This window comes from Vespula pensylvanica, chromosome 7 (assembly GCF_014466175.1).
Source record: "Vespula pensylvanica isolate Volc-1 chromosome 7, ASM1446617v1, whole genome shotgun sequence".
Taxonomy (NCBI): domain Eukaryota; kingdom Metazoa; phylum Arthropoda; class Insecta; order Hymenoptera; family Vespidae; genus Vespula; species Vespula pensylvanica.
Genome location: NC_057691.1, coordinates 4,917,389 through 4,941,572, shown reverse-complemented (window position 1 = coordinate 4,941,572; position 24,184 = coordinate 4,917,389). Strand labels below are relative to the sequence as shown.

The window sequence follows — 24,184 nt, the reverse complement described above, 5'->3', positions numbered from 1 at the left end:
TTTCAAAATAATTATAAATTTTTTATATGATTATTAGTAAATCAATAATTCTTTTTATACCTTTTGATTGATTTTGATATTATACACTTTTGATGATTATATGTATACTTTTATCCAATGCCAACATAGTTTTATCACAAGTTGTAGGATGGCTCATTTATTGTAAGAGTCATTTTATGACTTGTATGAATATAATCATCATCTTATAGAAATTCTAATTATTTTGATTAAAGATCTATAAGACTTGATGTAGGTAGGGAAATTAGGATCTGTTAAAGCAAGCAGTGATGATAAAATGAATTCATAAAATAAATTTGTAAGAATAATATGCATGAATATTAAAACTATTTTATCTTCAATATATATAATATTTTTATATTTAATCTTATTGTTTTTTTTTAAGATTTAATATTGCATTACTATTTCTTATAATTAATATTATTTCTTATAATTAATTATATTCTAAATACATAGTTTTAAAATTGTGAAATTATATAACTATATTTTTTGTAATTTAATAGATAAAAAGTCTGTTATATATAAATGATGTAATATATATATTAGACACTTGATGTAACTGCATACTTCGCGTTAATATAAACGTAAAAAATGAAGTATTTGTAATCTGTCGATTAAATATAGGTCTGATCTCGTTATGGATATGTTTATGGCAGTATACGAAATTGTGTATGTATTTTGTAATATGAACCAAGGGATAGTATATTTTTTGCTTTTTCTATTATCTTTTTTTTTACGCGACTTAAAATTATTTCTTAATTATTGTGAAATATTCACAATTTTTTTTTCATAACGTGTCTTGAATAATTTGCAAAGTTTATTGAACTAAAAATTAAATTCAGAATTAATTTGTAAGTGTATTAAACATTTGACGATTTCATATACAATCTTTTTTTTTGGATTTTCATATTTGTGCATAAAAGTTACGGATAATTTTGTAATCTTGTTTAAAGGTAAAACACATTTTCTAATACATTGAGAATTTGAAATATTCAATACTAATTTTTTGTCCATTTTAATGCTTATTTTTTGTCAAAAAGAAAAAATTGTCAAAAAGAATTTTCGGCCATTTATGTTATATACAATTTCATTTTCCACACATGCCCTTTTATATAGTTTTTTGTTACAGAGTGTATCATTTTAAAGGGTCAAGGCTAAATATTACGAAATACAATATAATATCCTTTTATCAATGGGTATTAGCAACATTGTAAAACGAGATAATATTACAAGGTTTGTAATATTATCATATATGACATCAAAATAAATTAATAAAGATTAGAAATACATTATACGAAATTGATTTGTGTTTCAGATTTGGTCTAGTCACGAAAGCAAAATAATAATGCTAGTAAATAATAACGCATTTGATTCTTAAAGACTTGAAGGAAGAATAGGATTTATAAAAAATGAAGAGCAATTGGGAATAAATTGTTTGCAATTATTTTTACTATTCATTTGAAATATTGAAAAAACTTTTGATTAATTTACATAGTGTTTATTTCTGTTTCAGAAAATATCATCTAAATTGGCAAGATTCGATTCCACTCTTTCTAATCTTTCTCCTCGCCGTTGTTGTTTTCATGTGTGAATGAGTGTGTGTGAAAAAATTATTTTCCATATGATTAATTGGAAATTATTTACTATTTTCAGAAAATAATAACGTTATAAATTTCTTACGTTCACAGATAACTATTGGTTTATTATATAAAGTTCTTATATTATTTTGATTGATTCTTTTTTTATTATAAAATATTGTGGATGTTTTATGTTCACAGGTGACTGACTATTGGCTTATTATATAAAATTTATATATTATTTTAATTACTTCTTATTTTATTATAAAATATTTTGGATGTTTTATGTTCACAGGTGACTGACTATTGGTTTATTATATAAAGTTCTTATATTATTTTGATTGCTTCTTATTTTGTTATAAAATATTTTGAATGTTTTATGTTCACAGGTGACTGACTATTGGTTTATTATATAAAATTTATATATTATTTGGATTACTTTTTATTTTATTATAAAATATTTTGGATGTTTTATGTTCACAGATGACTGACTAAGGGTTTATTATATAAAATTCTTATATTATTTTGATTGCTTCTTATTTAATTGTAACCTGGTTTAGATGTTTTATGCACAGGTGGACTATTCACAGTTTCTGAAAAAATTATATATATAATCAAATACTAGACAATAACATAATATATATAATGCAAAAGAAGAAAGACAAAATGGCCAATCTTTAATCTTAAAAAAGATTAAATTGTTTCTGTTGCATTTTGAATAATAAGGCAATATGTTATTATGTTCTATTTTTTGTTTCAGCATAATCCATTTATTTCAGCATCCACGTTAGCCGCGTTTGGGAATAGAGTTTCGTAAAGAATGATTGAAATGCTCTTTTCCTTTCGGGTAGGTAGGTCGACATCAAACGAATTCACAAATTTTTATCTAATCTCGATTGATTAGAAAAAAATTTTTGATTCGTTTCGCGATTGATTTTTTTCTTTTTCCAAATTATAATTATTATTACTGGATATGTAATAATAATGATTCTATATAATTGGTTCTAAAGTATTAATATTAGAGTCTTAGCCCGTGGGTCTCCGTATGCAGCAACCTCCATGTGGTGAGACCTGGGAAATCGATATTACTAGCGATATTTGATAAATGTAAATAACGCAAGTACTGTCGAGCTAATGGCTGCATTTAAATTCAATAGAAATTTACTATGTTCTATGATAATTTTTTTATCTTTTTACATTGTCCATTTCTCATGTTTCATTGAAGATATAAATAGATCATTTTAGTAACTATTATTATATTTCTTTTAAAATTATATACATATACACGATGTAATATTTTTTATCATATATATATATATATATATATATATATATATATATATATATATTTCTTTTTGCACTAATATATATTTATGTGAGTAAATGTTCTTTGTTTAAATTGATCACGTTTGAAGTTTCAAAAAATAAAAATGTTCTCTTCCTATGCGTTTGCAATAGTTTAAATCATGAATTTTCATGGTCATATTTTTTGTCTAATTTTCGTGACCAAAGACTTATTCGATAAAAATTTGATTACATAAGATTATTTTCTCAAATTTTTGAAAAATTTTATTTTCTTTATTTAAAAATGTTATTTATCTTGTCAAAAAATAAGTTATTTTCATGCGCAAATAAAAGCCTGTTTTAAAAATAGAAAACAATGATTTCTCGTCTTTATCTTTTGAGTGGAGCTTTTGATGATTACTAAAATTGACCAAAAATTGCGATTATGAAAATATAATTATGAAAATATATATACTTTTTATAACAGGATGTAAATATATCTATTAATTTCTTCTAAAAAATATTTTTGTTAGTTTATTATTATAATGATACGGAGAAATAGAAGAAAAGTACAATGTTCTCTCAACGCGTTTTTAGTTCATTTCTTTTCCGCACTTGTCGCCGAAGTCACTACGTCTCAAGCGATTTGGGTGAACAGTTTTAATCATGGCGAATACAGAAGACATAACATTGCACAAATGTAATTCTTTATAAGTGTTTTCTATAGTTTAAAGAATTATACGAGATCAACAGAACATTAAATTTATCATCCTATTATCCATTATAATCAATATCAATCATGGAAAAACAAAAAAGTCGCCAGGTAACCTTTCTTTTTGTACATACTTTCCATCTATTTATTTTAAAAACATTATAAATTGTTAAGTTATGTGATTCGTTATATACAATATTCAATTTACTTCTTGTATTTAATTAAATTGGATTTTTTTAAAATGATAGTTATATATATTAAAAGTTTTGCATAGTTACATAAATATAAATTTACAATGATTAGAAACTGTTGACAACTCTATTATGACAAGTGATCCTTATATATTTAGAAGAAGAAGAAAGACAAAATAATACCACCTAGTCTGGAACAACAAATTCCAGATGCTCCAACTTTAGAAGAATTTGAGTGTCTTTTTGGAGAATCTCCTACTAATTATCCTAAAGGTGAATGCGTTGAAAATATGGAAAGTGAGTTACACTCTGCTGCTATAGATACAGAAATTTATGAAAAGGAAGCTGCTGAAAAAGCTGCTTATGAAATGGAATGTAATTTGTCTGTTGAAACTACAGAGGTATATATTTTTGCCTTTCTTGCTTAATATAATATTTATGTATTTAATAATAAGACAGTTGATATTTTATTAATAGATATGTTCAGAATCATGTATTTCACATGATGAAATTGATGGTAAACATCTTGCAACCCCAATGCAGCATAAAGATCCTTTAGAAGGAAAAGTAGAAGAAGTCAGAATAGTAGTTTCAGAAATTCGCTTGATAGATGTTCTTCCATCAGCTCCTGCTGTTGAAAATCAAGAAATAACATCAACGTCAGAAGAGACAACATCTTTATCTAATATTAATTCAGATAAAGTTCTAATCAAAGAGGATCAAATAAAAAATGAATCAGAAGTATCTACAAATAAAACAAATGCAGTACATGCTATCACTAATGATATTAAACCATTTACAGAGAATCAGTTAGCATCTCTTTACAATAATCAAGAATTGTCATTAGTTGATGCCTTTATTACAGAATTTACAGAGATTCAATTAAGAAGTCATGCAATTAAGCAACAACATAAACTTTATGAACTCCTTATGAACTATCTTCGTGTTAGAAATCATTTGATCGTCAATTCACATGAATTAGAGAGATTAAAAGAAAATTGTAGAGAGACACAAAAACAGTTATGGTGTCTGGATAAAGCTTCTATAACAGAAACTGGAGAGTGTCAAGATGGAAACCCTGTTAGTGCAATTCACGAATATTCTATTGCTCATTTCAATCAACAAGCACTACTTAGTTTATCACGAAATTTATCAGCAATTAAAGATATATTATATAATATCCAAGCATTATACTGTTATGAAGCAGAAGTATTGAGATTGCAAATTGAACATTATATCCAAAGAGTTTGTATTTTTTGTAAGGAATTTACGAATCTACCACCAGATGCACCAGTAATTTTAATGTCAGTACAAACACCATCACAAACAGTACCACAGTTAGTTGAACTTAGAATGTGTATTACAATACTATTTACCTTTCAAAGAAAAATTTTGAAAGATGGAAAATTCGTTACTGATGTCAGAGATTGGCTTTCAAAATTAATAGCAGTTCTTTTAAGAGTAGCAACTTGGCAAGATCATTTATTTTTGTTAAATCATATATTAAGATGTCCTGGAGGTGTTATGAATTGGGCACGTAGTTATATTCAAATTCCACTGCCACCAACAAATGTAATCGAAGTTTCTATATCTCCATTAAATGATCCATATCTTGATCATATGATAGCTACATTAGCTGTTATTTTACTTCCAATTAAAGATCGTGACAAGTTTTTAGAACAGGTGTGTATGATAACGATATTCTGATAATTTTTCATGTAATGCTTAAAAGAATATTATTTATAATTAGGTACAAATATCACTACAAGATACAGCAAGTAGCCCAGGTGATACAATCTGGGTTATGTTAGATGAAGAAGGTGAAGAAGATGAAGATATTGCTAATTTTGGTGCAAATTTATTTGAGAGTGATCTTATTTCTCTTTTGCATCAAATTCCGTTCAATAAATTATTTCAACAGATCCTTTTTATACAATATGAAGATGATAAATATTATCAAAATAAAAACTTGATTACTGATCACCATATGATACGAATATTTGCTTTTTCTACTATTATTGTAAAACTTCTAAATAAAGGATTGAAAACATATGATTCTCCACGGTATAGACAGTTAGCTAAAAGACTAAGTGCATTAATCAGAGACATAGTTCAATATGTCAGCGATCAGTGGGAAGTATTTGACAAGAGTCAAGTAAGGAAATATTTTTGTACTTCATTTATAGATAGTGATAATATATTAATTTTTTATGTTATAATATTTCTACATTTCTTTTATTGGAAAGGTGGCAGATTCATCAATATTGTTGAAATTACAAACTGAATATGATAGTTTTTTGTTAAAAGCAACTCTCTCTATATTTTCCTCTCGGCGATTAGGAGCATGGCAATATTTAGCATCTATTCCATATCATATTGTATCATTAACTACATTATGGCAAATCTTTTATACTTTACATACTGACTCTACATCAACAGATGTATGTATGTCCACTGTGACTATAACAGGTTAATATTTTTTATTTTTATATTAAAAAAACAATAGTTAAATATATTTAAATATTTCATGCACTTATTTTGTAGAATGGGAAACAGAATTAAATTATTCTAATCTTCGAAAACAGTTCGAAGAAAAATTAAGCAATATGCCAGGAGATGAATCATATTTTTTATTGACAACATTTGCAAACATGGCTATGGCAAGAACTTTTATAGATTATGATTTTGTAAGAGCTGCTACAATCGACTTATTTCAAGTAAGTAATTGTTAAGATTGTCTATGTAAACAATATCTTTGCTAACAATACATCATATTACAGATAGGATTTCTTAGTGAGAAAACACAAGAATCTTGTTCAAAAGATGCCAGATCACTATTATCTAATTTAACAAATAAGCATCCTACACTTCTTTCAGACATAATATTAAAACTACGAGATAATTTTGGTTCAGTTGGAAAGGTATATTTTTAATTGAAATATAGCAAATGTATATCTCTTTGATTAAACATTGTTTTACTTGAAATAATTTTAGTTAAGCCTATATTTGTTTACTGAATTAAAAATGGACAAATGGATCCCACAAGAACAAGATTTTAAAATTCTTTCATTTTGGTTACATCAACATTCATTAGCATCAACTGAAAGTCACTTAGCACGTTTAGTTCTTACCCATATCAATTGGGGACTTGAAGGGTTAGTAATATTAATATATATATATACTCTACTTTTGTAATTAGTTATTGAATAATGTGAATATTTTTGCAGAAATAATTTATATCTTCCTGTTGAAATACATCGTCGCGTGGCACTTTTAATTGTCGAGCTTGTTATGAAATATGTGCCAGATTCTCCTACACAGACTGCTTCTTTGCTAGCAGAAGGAGTTAAACAGGTATAATATTCAACAAGACTTTAGTTTTTATTATTGTATAAAAAGGATATATTTCATTATGATCATTAAAATATTTTTTACTAATTAAAAGGTATCATCTATTGTCAGGCCTCAAAATAGTGAACAAGCATTCAGTTTATGGGCATGGGAAATGCTATCACGTTTAAGATTACATCAACTTGATCAATCTGATGAACTTTCTCAACGTGCAATATCAAATCCAACAGTAGCATTTTCTTATTTACCAGATATGGATTCTGACCCATCTTTAGAAATTTTGAATACAGGAGTAAGAGAAAAGCAACCAATTGCATGTTATGTGGCAGTAATTATGACATTGTGGGGCCATTCCATACCCTTAATTTGTTCTAAAGGATTCAATCAATTACAAACATTACAGTGCTATTATAAATATGAACAAGTATTGATAGCTTTACATCACATTGTGCCATTATTTGTTGATTGCCCTGATTCATTATTCAAAAATGATAAATTTATAAGTCTTGTCATTACATTAGTTACGGCTGATAGAACATATATGAAAATGGCTAAGAATCTCATTGCACCTGAATTTCCTGGGCCATTATTGAAACAATTTTCCAGTATGATAGATTCTCATTTATACAAGTATAAAAGGTATAAAAAATTTTTCTTTTTTTACGTCTTTCGTTTTAGTTTTACTAATATATTACATACATCTTTTCTTTTTATAGATATTGCTTACATAGCCCTGCAAAGTTAATGTATTTATGGTTAAATGTACTTATACTTGTACCAGATTGGAACAAAGATCAAAATGTTTTACATTTAATGGATACAATAATTCGAGCAGTATTTTTTCATTTAGATACGAGATCAATCATGGAAAATATGTTTCAAAGTTTATATTCAGTAAGAAAATTATTATCCATATTACATATAGTGATTATACCGAGATTCCAATATTGTATTAGATTTTTAAGGAATCTTTAGTTTTTATTTTTATTATTATTATTATTATTATTATTATTTTACATATATTTCTTACTTTATTGAATATTTTTCTGTTTTTTAACAATTCAAAATAATATTGATATCTTGGTATAGAGTAGTAAATATAATGATGTTTTTGTAATCGTAATATTGAAAAATCGTTGCTATTAGCTTGCATTAAAAGGAAACAATGAGGTATGATTTATTTTTGTTTTCATCTATAGTAGGATTTATGCCAAGATTTAAATTAAATTTATTAGTATACAATGTGTGTGTGCACGCGACGCGCAGACACACATAAAATTATTTCAGTTTATTAAATTTAATATATAATACGTTTTATATTAAATAACAATGTGAAATATTTCATATTCAGAATGTAAACAAATTATTTTTTGATCTTTTCTTTTTTCTTCTTTTCTTTTTTCTTTTTCTTTTTTTCTTTTTTTTTTTAGAATATAGCAACAAATCGAAATCCAGGATCATTAGGTTCTTTTTTAAGTTGGGCAACTGGTTCTACTAATTCTTTAAGCCTTTTGGGTGGATCAACACAATCAATATGGGTTGCATATCAAGTTTTATTAACTGAACAGTATGAAAGAGAAATAAAAACAGGATTATGGCGTGAAATTCTAAAAGAATTGTCATTACAAGCTAAAATATCATTAGATACTGCACTGAAGGTATTATTACTATTAAATAGAATTGATTATAACATATAATATCCAATTTGCTGTATTAATATGTAATCTGTTGTATACACCCATACACATATGTATACATATAAATGTAAATACTTTTATAAAAAAAATTTTAGAGAGCCTGTGGTACAGTAAAGATGCAAGCTTTTAATATTAATGGATTAGCTATATATCGTTGGTCACAACAAGCACTTAATACTCCAATTGAACATCCTATTCTTTCTCTTCTGTGGCAAAACTTCTTCACTCTATTTTTAGCAAGAGTTCCTTCGACTCCAGGGTATGAAGTACACTTTTTACAGTTATCACTTTTCAGAATAAATATTTAAAGATATACTTCTTTTATAGAGGTACTGATCAAGGTGGAGTGGGTGAAAAATTTTTTGAAGGAATGATTAATTTAAATTATTTAAAAAAACTAAAAAAACGATTACATGAAATAACTGAATATTTTCAACTGAAAGGAGAAAAAGGTATTGATAATGGAAAACCTATTACAGATCAAAGAAGAATATTTTATTTCAACTCTGCTAAGTAAGTATTGAATAATAATAAATTATAATTTTAATATCAATAGTTTCTTTTTTTATTTATGTCTCATTTATTTTGGCATTTCAGATTTTATAAGACTTTAAATTTATGGCTAGAAGAACCAAGATTACAAGAATCAGGTCTTTACATTCCAGCTTTACCACCACAGTACATGTCGCAAAAACTAATAGTACTCATGCAGGGTGATCAAGTAATTTTAATTAAACGCTTTTTTTCTACTGAAAATACATTTTTTGTCAATTACATTTTAACAATAATATTATTACAGAATCCATGGTTTGAGTATGTTGATTATTGGTCAGCTCAACAAAGTCAATTAGAAGCTGTGCAGGAGTGGGAACAGATTTGTTTCCGGGACCCGGATAATCAATATCAGAAATCAACTTTTGTACCACCTATTTTATTAGAAATTGCCGACCCATTAGAAAGAATTTTTAAAAGATTAGATACGTATGAACATCCAGTTTCGCCGCCATTATTAAGTTCAAACAATAATCTTTTCACTTCTGTATCCAGAGAAAATTTATATGCTCCAGAAACAGTTATAACATTGATTAAACCTCATCTTAAAATAATCTTAGATTATGCACAAACTTATAATTTGTTAGTTTCTGAGCATACAGCTATAGATTGTAGTTTTTTGGAATTAATACCTACACTTTATCGAGAAATTGAAAATTATGTTACATTACATGCCCTATGTGATCCTGCACCAGTACATCAAAAACGTGTTAGGTCAGGTGTACCACCGATTGTTCACTGTGCTGGTGCTGCGGTGATTAGAATCAAGGTAAAAATTGTAAAATATTACACATTTTAGAACTATAATTTTTATTATTGAATAATATTTAAATACATAGGTTTCTGAGGCTCATGTTAGTGATGGTGTTGATCATATGATATCTCAAAACAGAGCAGAATATGAAAATTTATTAGTGAAAGCAAGTCAACCACCACCTAGTAAAATTACTCAAGGTTGTGTTTTTATGGATCATTTAATTACGTTAGTATATTTTTGACAAACTACAAGATATATATTGTATATCTGTAAATACTTATTTTAATAATATTGATTTTACAGTATGCTTGAGCACGAATTAAGTGTGAGTCGAATTAACGAAAATACTGCAGTATTACAAAAAGTTCAAAAAAGTGGAGTGCAATTATTTTATCATTTGGTGGAATTTTATACAGAAGAAGCAGCATTGTGTCCACCAACTAAACAGCTTATTACAACCTGTTTAGAAAAACTTGGTCAGGTATAAATCATAACAAATATAAAATAAAATCGGTTTAATTATTGGTCTAATGATAAATATTTTTTAGTTATTTATTAGTGGAGAAGAAAGTCAAGGACCACAATTGTTAAAAACAATTATGCAAAGACCAAATCTTGGTGGATTGCTTGGTCCCCATTTTACTCCTGTTGCTGGTGGGGCATCAACATTTTTACAAATGTATCAAACAGTTGTTGAATTGTCTACTGGGATGAATGTTGATTTATGTTTTGTATTACTTTCTAAGGTATACAAAATCATTAAAAAATATGATTATATTTATATACATTATTTTATATAATTCTTGTATTTTTACTTTTACTGTAGTTTGACGTTGCGAGTTGGCTAAATTATAGAAGACCGAGGTTAAGCGAACGATCAACATTTATAGATTTAATTTCTAGAGCTCTATCTAATATTGGACTTAATCCAGAAGAGGAAAAACTTATATTACATGAGGTAATTCTCTCTAGATATAGAAAGTTAGTGAGAAATTATATAGAATATATTTCATGTTACAACTTACAAGTATATTTATTTTTACGTTAGTTATTTCGCAATCATTTGCGACTTATTCTTCTACATGAATTTCCTGAACATTATGGTGAAGTTCTTAGTACTATATTAAAGGGCAGTGAAAGTCAAACTTTGTCCTTAGACGTTTGGCGTGATTTATTAGGTACTCTAAGTGGAAAATCGAAAAGTGCAGTAGTAATACATTTATCAAAAATTAGGGATGAAATACGTCATTATGCAACAGAGCAAAGACTTCTTTCTCGTCAAGAGGTAAATGTTTATTTATTTATATATTTATTACATCTATACAAATTATTGAAAAAAAAATTGATGCTTAATTTTTTTCATTTTAGATGCATGACACTGCAGTCTTACTTAGCAGACATTTTATGAAAGAACGTTTGCAATATGGTCTTTATGGATTATATCCAAAATATAGAGTCTACAATGATCCATTAACAGTATTTTTGGGTATGGTAGGACATGCTCTTGTCGTACTAACACTTCAATCTGATAGAGGTTCTTTGGCAGATCAATGTAAGAATTGAATAAAAATTGCAATTTCATTTATTTTAAAATTAAATTAAATTAATTATTTTTTTTCCAGTATGCGAAAAAATATGGCCTGCTTTAAGTGAAATGTATGCACCTTGGATTACACCTTATTGGACTAGAAACTTAAGAGAACCAACTGCAGCATGGATCCAACAACTCACAGATGATAGATCAGTTCTACTGCCATGGATAATTACAGATGGACCATATGCAAATAGAATTGTATCAATGTTTGTGGAATGTATTAGATTTATTATTGACACAATGCCAGCATCTAACAAGATACTGTCTTTTGTCTGGCATTTTTATGTTACTAATTTTGCTCATCCTTCAATCAAAGATCACATATTGAATGTGATACATGGTAACTTTTTATCACTCCCATGGGATCGATTCTGTCCTAGTATTGGTGATGTTGAGCTCATGATTAAAGTAATCGATCAGTATTTACCAGATAGTCATCTATTTCTTGGAAGTGTATTTACATGTATCAATTGGTCATCATGGATAAACGAGTCATTAACAACTTTTCCTTTGGCAATCGTTGCTAGAATGCACATATGTTTATTAAATTTAATTGTAAAATTATCAAATGAACCAAATGTAAGACAGGTAATTATGTATCAAATGAATTTTATAAATATAAACACACGGACTATAAATTAATATCATATATAATATTATTTCTAATAAATTTTATATCTATTGTAGAATGAAAGAGCAATACAGCTCATTACACAGGCAATAACATTTTCATGGCATTTAGTTGATGCAGCTGCCTATGATCAAGTAATTAACTGGCACGTCATGAGTTGTGATCCTAGAGTTATTCTTTCTCTAGATTGTGAACAAATTCATCCTATAGATATAGCTTTAAATAAGTAAGTATTATATTTTAATATAAATATGTTAATTTTTAAGAAAATTTTTATTAGTAATATTTTATTTATTTTTTTAATCAAATCATATGATAGTTTATTAAAGGTAGTTGCAGCTTATGATCCCAGTGTAGCATATTATCACCCAACTACATTAAAAAAAAGACAGATATATGTACGCTCTTCAGTGAAATTATTAATTAATTGCACAACTAGATATAAATCACTATTATCTACAAATTCTAAAGCTTTTACAAGTACGTTATCTCGTATGTTAGATGAAATGGAAGCTGTTATTGATAGTAAGTTTAAATAACATTATAATTTTACTTTTTTCTTATATATTTATAATTTATCTTAAAAAGGAATATAAATGTCTATTCATTAGCTGTTTCAGAAACCCAACAGATTCCAGAAGCAGGTTTATTAGTAACTGAATTTCTTCATTCTATAAACCAAAGTGGACCATTAGTTGATTATCTTCGAACTAGTTGGACAACTTGGTTATTGCAAAGATCTGCAAGTAGTCCTGTACTCATGGGTGTACTTAAGGTTATAGGTATAGTGATAGCTTCTTCATCTACATTAGGAGAACTTATGGAGGCTGCTTTGGAAGCTTATTTTAAATATACTGGTAAATAAATAATGACTAAAATAAATATTTCATGAATATATATATTTTAAAGAAAAACGAATGTTATATTGTTCAGTGATTTCTGAAGATGGTAGGCCAACATGGGCTGCAGTTTTAACAATTTTACAACCTGTGGTACCACGACAACCTCCTCTGGAATCAGTATTAGTTTCAGAAGGAAGACTTTTAGCTCTCTATTCTGTGTTGTTAAAAAGACTTCCTTCATGTAGAGATATTAGAGAAGAAGGTATGCTTCTTATCAATTTAATTGACTGGATTACTGCTATCAAGACTACGTAAGTTAAAAATTTTAATTGTGTATATATATATATATATATATATATATATATATATATATATATAAAACGAAAGCTACAATTTTATTCAAACAATATGATTATTATTTAGGGATATAATGGAAGAAAAATTACCATTATTATGGGCAAAAGCATGTGAATTAGCATACAGGCAATGTCAATACAGTGAAAATACTGTAATAGCTGCTAGAGCTCTGAAAGGGCTAGCACGTGCATTGATTGCATTAGCTGATGATGCTGGACAAGGATGGGGTATTTTAGGAGCTATTGGGCTCAGAAAAGGTTCTCAGCTTTCTATTAGGTATTTTCATTTCATTCAGAAATTTTATTAATAATTAATATTTCGTTGAATGGAGATTAATATTTACAGATATTTTTATAAAAAAATATTTAGTTCACATTAATATATTAATTTACATTTTATGTTATACAGGTGTAAGTTTTTAAGTCGCGCAATTGGTGTATATTGTTTAGCACAGCTTCCAGAATCGAAATGTGAACATCAAATAGTAAGATTTACTTCTCATTCCCCTGGCGTTGCACCGTCGAGGTCACCTGACCCAGATACTGCAGAAATTCGACCTAGTGTAGAGGCCATAAAAGCTATGCAGAATCTAGAAAGTCTTTTACTTAACAAGCAATATGTAGAACTTAAAGGTGACATAGAAAGATCGATCAGATTAATTAGAGATTCTGCTAATTCACTGCATAATGCTGTAGTTGTAATAGGTGCATTGACAGGAGAGTTATATCATCAAAGGTATCTTCATGTTTTAACAGAATAATACAATATGTTTGTTCTTGCACAATTTACTGATTTTTGCTTAAAATTATAAATGTTTTTTCTTGCATCGATATTTTGCACATACATGATATAATGAGGCTTGAATGATCTAGTCAAATATTTTACCAATTGAACATATCTTGTGTTACTAATTAATTTAATTAAAATATTTGTTATATTTAGAAATTTACAAAAAATTTTGAAGAATATTCTTATTGTGCAGAGCTGGATCTATTGTATAAGATTTGTTAATATTATGATTTTATAATATTTGAATCAATTTTATGATTAACATTTTATGATTAATATTTTATGATTAACATACATTGTAATGTATGATCTTGAAATATTTATTATTTCAACATCCATTTTTATTAGGTCATCATGACTTCAATATAGTAATACATATTTAATGGGTGATTAAATTTGTTTATAATATATCGTGATCTATAAGATATTTACTTTTAAATGAAAATTTCTTGTAAATTTCATAAAAAAATGTAATTTATTAAATATTGTAAATATATTGTGTTTTTAAGATAAAAAGAAATCTAAATACAATTTGTTATTTACACTTGATCAATTAAGCATAATATAAGAACAATTTTTGACGTGTTTTTTATAGATTATATACAATTTTTTATACTTCGAAGTAATTCTGACGCTTCATTAGGTGGATATTGAACTAAAGAACATTGAAACATTTCTTGAAATACATTTTGAAATGTAGGTAATACATCTTCGATTGTTATATTTCTATTAAGTTCTTTACTAATGCTAGTAACTCCTTTGCCTTCGATGCCACATGGAACAATGTGATCAAACCAAGTTAAATCTGTATTACAATTCAAAGCTAACCCATGTGTAGTAATGTAGCGACTACCATGAATACCAATCGCGCAAATTTTCTTTTCATTAACCCAAACTCCGGTGTCTGGCGAAGTTTTTCCTAATATATTAAATTCAGCACATAGGCGTATAATCATTTGTTCTATCTGACAAACATACCACTTAATGCTAGGTTTAAATTGTTTTAAATTTAAAATAGGATATGCTACTAATTGTCCTGGTCCATGAAACGTTATAAGACCACCTCTGTCTGTTTTAAAAAATTCTGCACCAAGATTTTTTAACTTTTTTTCATCTTCTTCTGTATAGTTTTTATTCCGAATTCCTACAGTATACACGGGATCATGCTCAACAAGCAATAACGTATTACAAGTTTCATTATTTAGTTGCTTAAAATGTAAATCAGAAAGTATTTTTTGAAGTTTTACACTAGGACCATATTTCAGTCTTCCTGTTCGTAATACTTTAACGATATTAGTTTGCATTATAAGATTAGATTTAATTTATATTATTCTAAATTTTATCCACATATATCCTTCAATAAGCTTTTGTTATTTTTTCCATTATTTAACATGCCAACATTTCTTTTTCATTAAACTTTTCTTGAATTGATAAATAAGTAAGTAATGATACCTGTAAGTAATAGTAAGTTATATCTTTAAAGGTTACACAAATTAAAATTTTTATATATAAGAAAAAATATAAAAATCAAAGTAATCAAAATAATAGTTTTTTACATACATAGGCATCTGTTGCTGCATATATTTTTTGTGCTTTGCTTAAAGGATGAATATGCCATTTGCTTCTTCTTACTTCAGGATTTTTATCAATTTTTTTTTTTAACTAAAAAACAATTTTTTATCCATAAATAATATGTATAATAATAATAATAATAATAATAATAATAATAATAATAATAATAATAATAATAATAATAATAATAATAGTAATAATTCTCTTGCAAAACTAACCAAATAAGCAGTCAACTTTTCTAAACTCCAACGATTGGAACGATTTAGAATCTTATTTGCATATGTACCACATTCAATACAATTTTCCTCGACAACCTTTCCTGCTGGAAAATCTGTAAAATCTCTACCAAGTTTCCAAATATCACTGTAACAAATTTATATTATAAATTAAATTAAAAAATATTCAATATAATAATTATTAATTATATGAAATATCTTTTCTTACTTTTTAACATTAACACCTACAAGTTTTACTTTTGGATGGCTCAAGAGTATAACAAAAGCTGCTGGTAACTTCTCTAAATAATATATATGCAAAAGATGACAAACAGATTCATTAAGACAAATCTGTGCTAATGCAGTTTTTCCACTTCCTGTTTGAAAACTAAATGGCCATTCTAAATCAAAGCCTATCGGTATAATATCGTCTTTATATTTTTCAATCTCCTGTCTAACAGAATTTATAGTTTTTTAATTTATAATGCAAATATAATTAATAATTATAAAAAAAAAAATAAAAGTTTGTCTTACATAATATCGTCACAAATTTGGGCACAATCATGAAAATTATTGGCGTAATTAATTCTTCCTTTAAACACAATTGATGATAAAGACTGAATATCAGGTTCTTTTTCTATAGTCGATTCTTTTTCTTTATTTTCCTAACAAAATATATTAAAAAAAATATTTTAAAAACATTATTTATAAATCATTAAAATACAAAAAATAACATACCTCGTGATTAGAGGAAAGAAATCTTGGTGATCTTCTTAAAATCTTTTCTTCAGTCAAGACTTCATTCTACAAAAAGATACAATATGTAATGAATGTTCTATTTTTCATCTAGTTGTAAGATATATAGTTGCAAAACAATATATTTTCGTACTGTACGACTAGTATTCATATTGTAGAAAGTATAAGTACAATTTCATTAAAATTAAGATTACTTTGTTCAATATAGTTAAGTAAAAAAAAAATATCTTATTAATCTAAAATATCTCTATCTCCAGTAAATTACCGCCAAAAATATATATTAATATTGATTTACAAAAAGACAAAAATGATTTCCAAATGAAATTTTTATTGGACTAAGATCATAGTAATGAACCAATAGAAATTATGTGTTAAGGCTATTCATCACCTTTCGTTCGAAGCATGCATGATTCAGTGATAGGTACGAACAAAATATGAACCACAAATGCAAGCAACGCTGTTTTCATCATGCATCTATCGTATCAATGTATAAGCTTATTGGGTATACCTCTCTCATGACTACATAACCATCGTTTTTGTGTAGAACGAAAATCTGAATACGCAAGTAAGCAGACCATACTACTTCACATACCATTCAAATGTGCGTATATAAATTAGTAGTGGGGGTACGAACTTCCTCTCTTTTGCCACAAATTTCGAGGGGCGCCATTGTACAAAACTTTTCTTCACGAAAAATATCAAAAACAGCATTTTGGCCAACAATAAGAAGAGACACAGTTCTTGTCCAAATTTGATGAACAAGTTCTCATTTTAAAGACGAAGATTTAATTGAGAATTTTGCTTTTTCGAATTTTTAAAAAAACTTTATTTTTATATGTTATTCTCAAAAAAAAACTATTTCTTAGTACAATTTTTTTCAAAGAATATATAGCTTCTTTGAAAATTTGAAAAACTGACTCCTAAATTAAAGCTTCATCTTTAAAATGATCTTGTTCATTAAAATCGGTCAAGAATTAAGTCTGTTCTCATTGTTGGCGTAAACCATTATAAAATCAGAGGTGATGAACAGCCTTAAGTGCTTTTAAGCAGAGTGCAGTGGATTACAGATTGTTTACATGTTGGTTGAAACATAGTAGATAAATATAATAAAAAGTAAGAAACAATATTAATACTATTTGTTATATGATTTAATTATATACAGCCGCTAGATCTTTTTAATGAATTTATCAAGTAACTCATACTATCATCTTATTCTGTGTTTCATTCGTTTTGTTCTTTCATAACCTAAAACTAAATATAATATATTTTTATTACCCTTTATTCATATTTGTTTTTCAAATATATTCTTAGCAAATGGAATTGATTTATATTATATTTATTTAACTATTGTAATAATGTGCTAAAAGGATTACAGTAGAAAGTAAAATCATTATATTGTATCTTTATATTCAATATTACCTATATGTTTTTGTAGAGCAAAAATTAATCTAAAGAAAATAATACTTTTCGTTTTTATTATATTTATTAGTAATACAACTTCTAAAAATAATAAAGTTACAATGTATTATATGCAGATGGAGTCAGATTATGATGAAGACCGTAGTGGTTGGGGTGATGAAATGGGACGAAACACTGATGAATGCGGAGGCGAAGATACATTTGATAACCCACAAGAAGTTTTAAATGAATGTTTAGATAAATTTAAAACAGCTGATTACATAATGGAACCTGGGATTTTTACACAATTGAAAAGGTACTTGTAATAATTTATGATAATATTAATTTTGAATAAATCTAAATTGAGTAGAAAAATTTCACGTTATTATTTTATAGGTATTTTCAAGCAGGTGGCAATCCAGAACAAGTTATAGAATTATTATCAAAAAATTATACTGCATGTGCACAAATGGCAAATCTCCTTGCTGAATGGCTTATTCTTGCAGGAGTAAAAGTTACAGATGTGCAGGCAATGGTAGAAAATAATTTAAAAGATATGATTTTGAAAACATTTGATCCAAAAAAAGCTGATAAAATTTTCACAGAAGAAGGAGAAGTATGTTAATTTAATTTTATATTAAGAAAACTGAAGATGTAAACAAAAATATAAATTACAATTTTTTTGGGGTATAGACACCTGCTTGGTTAACTGAGATGATTCAACATCCCACTTGGAGGTCGCTTATTTATAGGCTAGCTGAAGAATATCCTGATTGTTTAATGCTAAATTTTACTATAAAGGTAAACAAAAATGCATATCAATTTGTAATTGATTTATTTTCATGTGTATTTTATTATATATATAGCTCATATCTGATGCTGGTTTTCAAGGAGAAATTACAAGTATCTCTACAGCTGCACAACAAATAGAAGTATTTTCTCGTGTTTTAAAAACAGCAATTGCTGGGTTTTTACAAAATACAGAGAACTGGCAATCTAGTATTCAGGAATGTGCTGTTAGTAATGCAAACATATAATTTTATAAAATTTATTAAAAACAAACTACACAAAACAACATTTTCTATTTTTACAGAAAATGGTATGTCATGGCCAACATACTTATGTTTATAGTCAAGTATTATTGCAAATTCTTGCACAAGAATCTAGAGGTGGATTTATGATGAAAAGACTTTCTCAAGAAATTACAAAATGTGCTCAACAGAAGTAAAAATATTATAATTTTGAATTAATTTTAACTCGCGTTCTTGTAAAGTATAAATGATGATTAATTAATATTTCTAGTCGACATGATGTTACTCCTATCACAATGGCTCTCAATGGAGCAGCAAGTAGCCCTGCAGCATGTCAAGCATTGGCATCTATGTTATCACGAAATACTTTAAATCCTGCAGATATTACAGTATTATTTCGTAATTACTCTGCAGCGGAGCCTCCATCAATTGAATTACTTCGTAATCCTCAATTTTTGGGTAATTTTATATATTAAATTTTTTATATAATTCTTTTGAAATAAAATATATATTCTTATTTTGTTATTTCTTATAGAACTGTTAGTAGATGCACTATTTAAACCTGGAGTAAAAGTAAATCCTGAACATAAATCAAAATACATATATTTATTAGCTTATGCTGCCAGTGTATGTGAAGTTTCAGCTAAAAAGGGTAATACCCGTAAAGTTAATAAAGATGAGCTAAAGACCACTATTCAAGCAATTGAAAAAGTTCATAATATATGCAACATTAATAAAGGCTCTACTGAACTTATAGCAGAACTACAAACTCTTTATCAATGCATACGGTATATCATAAATTAAAATTTTTTTTTTATTACCAGTCTATGAATATTTATAATTACCAGTAAGAAATGTCAATAGATATTAATTATATCCATACTATTATGTTATAGGTTTCCTGTCGTAAGTGTTGGAGTGATTAGATGGGTCGAATGTACTGTTACAGAACCATCATATTTTAAACTATGTACTGAACACTGTCCTGTTCACCTTGCTTTGCTTGATGAAGTTGTTGTTTGTCATTCTTTATTACATCCAAAAGTATTACAACTTCTTGTACAATTATTTGAAAGCAAGCAGGATGAACTTGAAATACTTGTACAAGTAAGAATTTTTAAATAATATGTCTCAAAATAAATAATATCTTTTATATTTAATATAAATTTTTTTTAGTTGGAAATGAAAAAAATGTTAATAGACAGGATGGTTAATTTATTGAGCCGTGATTGTGTAGTTCCAGTAGTGTGTTATATAAAACAATGCTGGCAGCGTGGTGACACAGATGTCTCCTTGATTCGATATTTTGTTACTGAAGTATTTATCTTCTATCAATCATATACTTAAAAACAAGATTAAAAACTGTTTTTGTTATGTTATTATTCCAGGTATTGGAAGCAATTGCACCTCCTTATACAGCTGAGTTTGTGCAATTGTTTTTGCCGATGGTAGAAGATGAAGAAATTACAGGTACTATGCGTGGAGATAATGACAATGATCTTGTTTCTGAATTCATAGGTAAAATCTTTATTTTTAATATAAAAAAAGAAAATAAAAAAATTTATTGTATAATATATTTCTATTATCTTTTCAGTACACTGTAAAGCACATTGCCCTGTTGTAAGATGACGCTTAAAAAATGAACAGCATAAATTAAGTTAATAGATAGCCATGACAAAGTGGAAGATGATTTTATTTCATTCATGAACTAGGATCATCATACATAAATTATTTCTATAAATGTAAATATTGGATGAATTTTCCTACCCAGCTGTGATACAGAGATTTACTGTTTTTCTGTAACAAAAATTTATTTGTTATTGATATAAAGTCCTCAAAAATTGTTAGTAAATAAGAAACTTCAAAAAGTTACATTGAAGTATGACACATTTGATTGTTATGCACAGCACATTCATATAAAAAAAAAATATATTATATATAATAAAGAAATACTGTCATATATGCAATGTTAAAGTTACACACAATCATACTGTATTATTTGTTATTTTCAAACTTCAAATGCTTTTATAAATTCGAATCAACTCAAAAACTCATAAACTTACTGATCTTCAAATTTAATATTTCTCAGCTGTAACAAAGTTGTTTTGTATCGAATAATAAATTAAAAGTCATATAAAATAAAGATTCAAATATAAAATATTTAAATAATTAAATCGATAATCATATTGAACAATAAACTAGATTTGATTGAAAATTATATTCAATTTAAAAAATATACATACTGATTGGTTTTCCATCCTTCCATTGAGTAAATTTTACGTTAACTTCATCACGTTTTTGAGCTTCTGCTCTAATATCACTCTTCAGAGCTTGTCTAACAAGTCTGGCAGCAATTTGAGAATAATTTATATAACTGAAAAAATTAATAATTTATTTTCGATATGCAAGTATAATGATTTTTGCTCAATAGGTTATATAATATTACATCAAGAATTTTATAAGGTATGATCATAGCATACATTTTGTTATTTCTATGATATATTTATAGTATACAATTTTACAGAAAAATAGAGTAAAAATCTTACTTCAATCCTGCTTGTCTCCACGCCGACATTTTTACAGTTTTATAACTACACCAGAAAAACGGACTAAAGACCAAGTCAGGTCTAGAGCAGACATAAAATGAATCTCAATATGAAGAACGAATTGCGATCGTCGAAGGAAATTTCATGCATGCGTAATACCACGAAACTGGAAAGAAGCGCAAAATTTAAATTTTATTAACATTCTTACGTTTTATTTTTACTAATTCGATAAAAACTACAAATAATAATAGAGTAAAATAATTTAAAAAGTTGAGTTATTTAATTTAAAAATGAAAAAAATATGCTGTTTCAGATATATGATTTATTTTATATTATTATAATTCCAATTTATGATTTATTTACTAATTTAAAATATAATCGGATTATTGCAATCTGTAGCCAGTAAAATGAATGAAATCAATATTTGTTGTATAATAATAATATAGTGAAATATATTTCGGGTAATAGAAAGTCTTTCTATATAATATATAGTCAATGACGCCACGTAAATGAATACTCGCTGGTGATTATTGGGGAATAGTCTATTTTTTCGAAGGTGACGTCTGTTTCGCGTGTTACAATTTGTGTGATACAAGATTTTGCGTATTATTTAAATTATTCTAAATTATATACAAGCTATTTTCATATTTATTGTAACATGTTAAAACAACGAAGTATTATTTTTCTCCTTTTCTGCGTTTTTTTTGAATATGGAACTGGATTATATTTTCATATCGGTGAAACCGAACGAAAATGTTTCATTGAAGAAATTCCTGATGAGACGAAAGTATTAGGTAAACTATTATTGTAATATATTTATGTTTTGGAATAATTGATATCTTATCAATTAACAGTTCATTATAAGGTGGAACTATATGATCCAAGAAGCGATGGATTCATGCAAAGTAGTCCTGGAATTGGTATGCATGTTGAAATTCGAGATCCTGATGATAAACCTATTCTTTCAAGAGTATACAGTTCTGAAGGAAGAATTGCCTTTACCTCACATACACCTGGAGAACATGTTATCTGTTTGTATTCGAACAGTACTGCATGGTTTGGTGGCACACAACTGGTAAATTGTATTAAATGTATATTAATATTTATATAACTTTTATGTGTCATAATTAATATTATTTTACAGAGAGTACATTTAGATATTCAAGTAGGGGAGCAAGCGATTGATTATGCTAACGTAGCACAGAAAGAAAAATTATCTGAATTGCAATTAAGAATTCGCCAACTTATAGATCAAGTTGAACAAATAACCAAAGAACAAAATTATCAACGAGTAAGAGAGTTATGAAACAAAATGTAATTAATGTAAATGGTTAAGTATTACTTCTAAAATTCTTCTTTCTAATAATTTTTTCAGTATCGAGAAGAACGTTTCAGACAAACATCAGAAAGTACTCATCGTCGTGTATTTTGGTGGTCTCTTAGTCAAACAGTCATTTTATTAATTATGGGTGCTTGGCAAATGAGACATCTTAAATATTTTTTTGAAGCAAAAAAATTAGTCTAATAATAATACTTGAAAATAGTTATTGTCCAATACACATAATTTTTAATAACATCAGTATATCATTGTAATATATTGTATCACCTAATATCCTTTCATTGCATATTTTTCTCAAATCATTTTTAAATACTTTTACTAATTAAAAATTCTTATAAAAAATTAACATTTGTTGTATAACTATTTGAAATGATTAGATTAATTTTTCACAAAGTTATCTATTTTAAGTAATGTATATATAGAATTAGAAGTACTTATCTATTTCTAGTATGATCTTAGTTTACATTACAGAAATATTTAGCTTTAATATAACTTTGAACCGTCATATGTACAAATAAACATATAAATACGTATTTCTGACTGAATAAATTCTGAATGAATTACTATGTTGAAGAAATATTGTATCAGTGCAAAAAGATCATTAGAACACATATATGTAATATAATTTGCAATAAAGATACTTCACATTAATAAAAGTATTATCGATTTAAGTAAATAATTCAAGAAAACTTGTATATTTACAATTGTCATTGATTAATTAAATTAGTATGATTATAACATGACGAGTAAAATTTGATTAGTTTAAACACAAACACTGATATATTAAATTTGCTTCATTGTACATATTTAATAGAACCTCTTTTGTTATCAATTACTAATTGTAGAGTTCAACGCTCTCTTAGGATATAAAAATTGTAAAATAATATATCATCACAATTATTTGACGGAAGTTAAACTTCCGCCATCTTACTAGGCTTTACTTTTTTTTTATTGTCTGCTGTTACTAGCGTTTTC

At 26.8% G+C, this 24,184-nt stretch overlaps 6 protein-coding genes across 10 annotated transcripts; 3 read left to right on the top strand and 3 right to left on the bottom strand.

Moving 5' to 3' along the window:
* Window positions 1-3,514: 3,514 nt before the first annotated feature.
* On the top strand, window positions 3,515-14,323 carry LOC122630404 (ectopic P granules protein 5 homolog). Of its 3 annotated transcripts, none has more exons than XM_043814871.1 (30): window positions 3,515-3,702; window positions 3,941-4,183; window positions 4,260-5,465; window positions 5,533-5,937; window positions 6,029-6,251; window positions 6,327-6,499; window positions 6,563-6,703; window positions 6,777-6,937; window positions 7,010-7,136; window positions 7,228-7,772; window positions 7,850-8,027; window positions 8,280-8,303; window positions 8,564-8,791; window positions 8,926-9,089; window positions 9,158-9,343; window positions 9,428-9,551; window positions 9,630-10,151; window positions 10,222-10,364; window positions 10,443-10,620; window positions 10,688-10,885; window positions 10,966-11,097; window positions 11,188-11,424; window positions 11,508-11,691; window positions 11,762-12,321; window positions 12,421-12,590; window positions 12,684-12,889; window positions 12,976-13,221; window positions 13,310-13,517; window positions 13,630-13,839; window positions 13,972-14,323. In XM_043814871.1, exons 1-30 carry the CDS (start codon window positions 3,679-3,681, stop codon window positions 14,321-14,323), a joined length of 7,698 nt encoding a protein of 2,565 aa, XP_043670806.1. In that variant the 5' UTR covers window positions 3,515-3,678. The 3 variants fall into 3 exon arrangements, with proteins under 3 accessions (XP_043670806.1, XP_043670805.1, XP_043670807.1); XM_043814870.1 differs by having other exon boundaries at window positions 3,516-3,702; window positions 13,298-13,517; XM_043814872.1 differs by lacking the exon at window positions 8,280-8,303 and having other exon boundaries at window positions 3,516-3,702; window positions 13,298-13,517.
* On the bottom strand, window positions 13,912-15,656 carry LOC122630406 (putative lipoyltransferase 2, mitochondrial). The gene has a single exon (XM_043814874.1). The coding sequence runs from the start codon at window positions 15,654-15,656 to the stop codon at window positions 14,949-14,951; it is 708 nt and encodes a 235-aa protein (XP_043670809.1). The 3' UTR covers window positions 13,912-14,948.
* Window positions 15,657-15,661: 5 nt separating this feature from the next.
* Window positions 15,662-17,186, bottom strand: LOC122630405 (Werner Syndrome-like exonuclease). The gene is made up of 7 exons (XM_043814873.1): window positions 17,029-17,186; window positions 16,878-16,943; window positions 16,674-16,804; window positions 16,369-16,593; window positions 16,143-16,287; window positions 15,913-16,014; window positions 15,662-15,804 (listed from the first exon to the last, which is right to left on the bottom strand). The coding sequence occupies exons 1-7, from the start codon at window positions 17,044-17,046 to the stop codon at window positions 15,739-15,741; spliced, it is 753 nt and encodes a 250-aa protein (XP_043670808.1). The 5' UTR covers window positions 17,047-17,186; the 3' UTR covers window positions 15,662-15,738.
* Window positions 17,187-17,642: 456 nt separating this feature from the next.
* Window positions 17,643-21,498, top strand: LOC122630812 (negative elongation factor D). 2 transcript variants are annotated; one of them, XM_043815763.1, is made up of 12 exons: window positions 17,643-18,008; window positions 18,431-18,609; window positions 18,690-18,909; window positions 18,987-19,094; window positions 19,160-19,309; window positions 19,387-19,517; window positions 19,596-19,783; window positions 19,860-20,112; window positions 20,221-20,431; window positions 20,501-20,641; window positions 20,713-20,842; window positions 20,919-21,498. In XM_043815763.1, exons 2-12 carry the CDS (start codon window positions 18,431-18,433, stop codon window positions 20,951-20,953), a joined length of 1,746 nt encoding a protein of 581 aa, XP_043671698.1. In that variant the 5' UTR covers window positions 17,643-18,008; the 3' UTR covers window positions 20,954-21,498. The 2 variants fall into 2 exon arrangements, with proteins under 2 accessions (XP_043671698.1, XP_043671699.1); XM_043815764.1 differs by lacking the exon at window positions 17,643-18,008 and having other exon boundaries at window positions 18,473-18,609; window positions 18,800-18,909.
* Window positions 21,002-22,030, bottom strand: LOC122630816 (protein stunted-like). Of its 2 annotated transcripts, XM_043815772.1 has the most exons (4): window positions 21,871-22,030; window positions 21,568-21,698; window positions 21,388-21,413; window positions 21,002-21,121 (listed from the first exon to the last, which is right to left on the bottom strand). In XM_043815772.1, exons 1-3 carry the CDS (start codon window positions 21,897-21,899, stop codon window positions 21,400-21,402), a joined length of 174 nt encoding a protein of 57 aa, XP_043671707.1. In that variant the 5' UTR covers window positions 21,900-22,030; the 3' UTR covers window positions 21,002-21,121; window positions 21,388-21,399. The 2 variants fall into 2 exon arrangements, with proteins under 2 accessions (XP_043671707.1, XP_043671708.1); XM_043815773.1 differs by lacking the exon at window positions 21,388-21,413.
* A 351-nt stretch (window positions 22,031-22,381) lies between these two features.
* LOC122630815 (transmembrane emp24 domain-containing protein eca) lies at window positions 22,382-23,865 on the top strand. Its single transcript, XM_043815771.1, has 4 exons — window positions 22,382-22,664; window positions 22,725-22,945; window positions 23,015-23,161; window positions 23,246-23,865. The coding sequence occupies exons 1-4, from the start codon at window positions 22,529-22,531 to the stop codon at window positions 23,393-23,395; spliced, it is 654 nt and encodes a 217-aa protein (XP_043671706.1). The 5' UTR covers window positions 22,382-22,528; the 3' UTR covers window positions 23,396-23,865.
* The last annotated feature ends 319 nt before the right edge of the window (window positions 23,866-24,184 follow it).

Coding starts and splice junctions, on each gene's coding strand:
- LOC122630816 (XM_043815772.1), bottom strand. CDS start 21,899: ATGTCGGCGTGGAGACAAGCAGGATTGAA. Junction 21,699..21,870: donor TGGAGACAAGCAGGATTGAA/GTAAGATTTTTA, acceptor TAATTTTTTCAG/TTATATAAATTATTCTCAAA.
- LOC122630404 (XM_043814870.1), top strand. CDS start 3,679: ATGGAAAAACAAAAAAGTCGCCAG. Junction 9,344..9,427: donor TTTTATTTCAACTCTGCTAA/GTAAGTATTGAA, acceptor TTGGCATTTCAG/ATTTTATAAGACTTTAAATT. Junction 13,222..13,297: donor AGCTTATTTTAAATATACTG/GTAAATAAATAA, acceptor TATATTGTTCAG/TGATTTCTGAAGATGGTAGG.
- LOC122630812 (XM_043815763.1), top strand. CDS start 18,431: ATGGAGTCAGATTATGATGAAGACCGTAGTGGTTGGGGTGATGAAATG. Junction 19,095..19,159: donor TGCTAAATTTTACTATAAAG/GTAAACAAAAAT, acceptor TTATATATATAG/CTCATATCTGATGCTGGTTT. Junction 19,310..19,386: donor CTAGTATTCAGGAATGTGCT/GTTAGTAATGCA, acceptor CTATTTTTACAG/AAAATGGTATGTCATGGCCA.
- LOC122630815 (XM_043815771.1), top strand. CDS start 22,529: ATGTTAAAACAACGAAGTATTATTTTTCTCCTTTTCTGCGTTTTTTTT. Junction 22,665..22,724: donor TGATGAGACGAAAGTATTAG/GTAAACTATTAT, acceptor ATCAATTAACAG/TTCATTATAAGGTGGAACTA. Junction 22,946..23,014: donor GGTTTGGTGGCACACAACTG/GTAAATTGTATT, acceptor ATTATTTTACAG/AGAGTACATTTAGATATTCA.
- LOC122630406 (XM_043814874.1), bottom strand. CDS start 15,656: ATGCAAACTAATATCGTTAAAGTATTACGAACAGGAAGACTGAAATAT.
- LOC122630405 (XM_043814873.1), bottom strand. Junction 16,288..16,368: donor GTAGGTGTTAATGTTAAAAA/GTAAGAAAAGAT, acceptor AATTTGTTACAG/TGATATTTGGAAACTTGGTA. Junction 15,805..15,912: donor ATGCAGCAACAGATGCCTAT/GTATGTAAAAAA, acceptor TATTACTTACAG/GTATCATTACTTACTTATTT.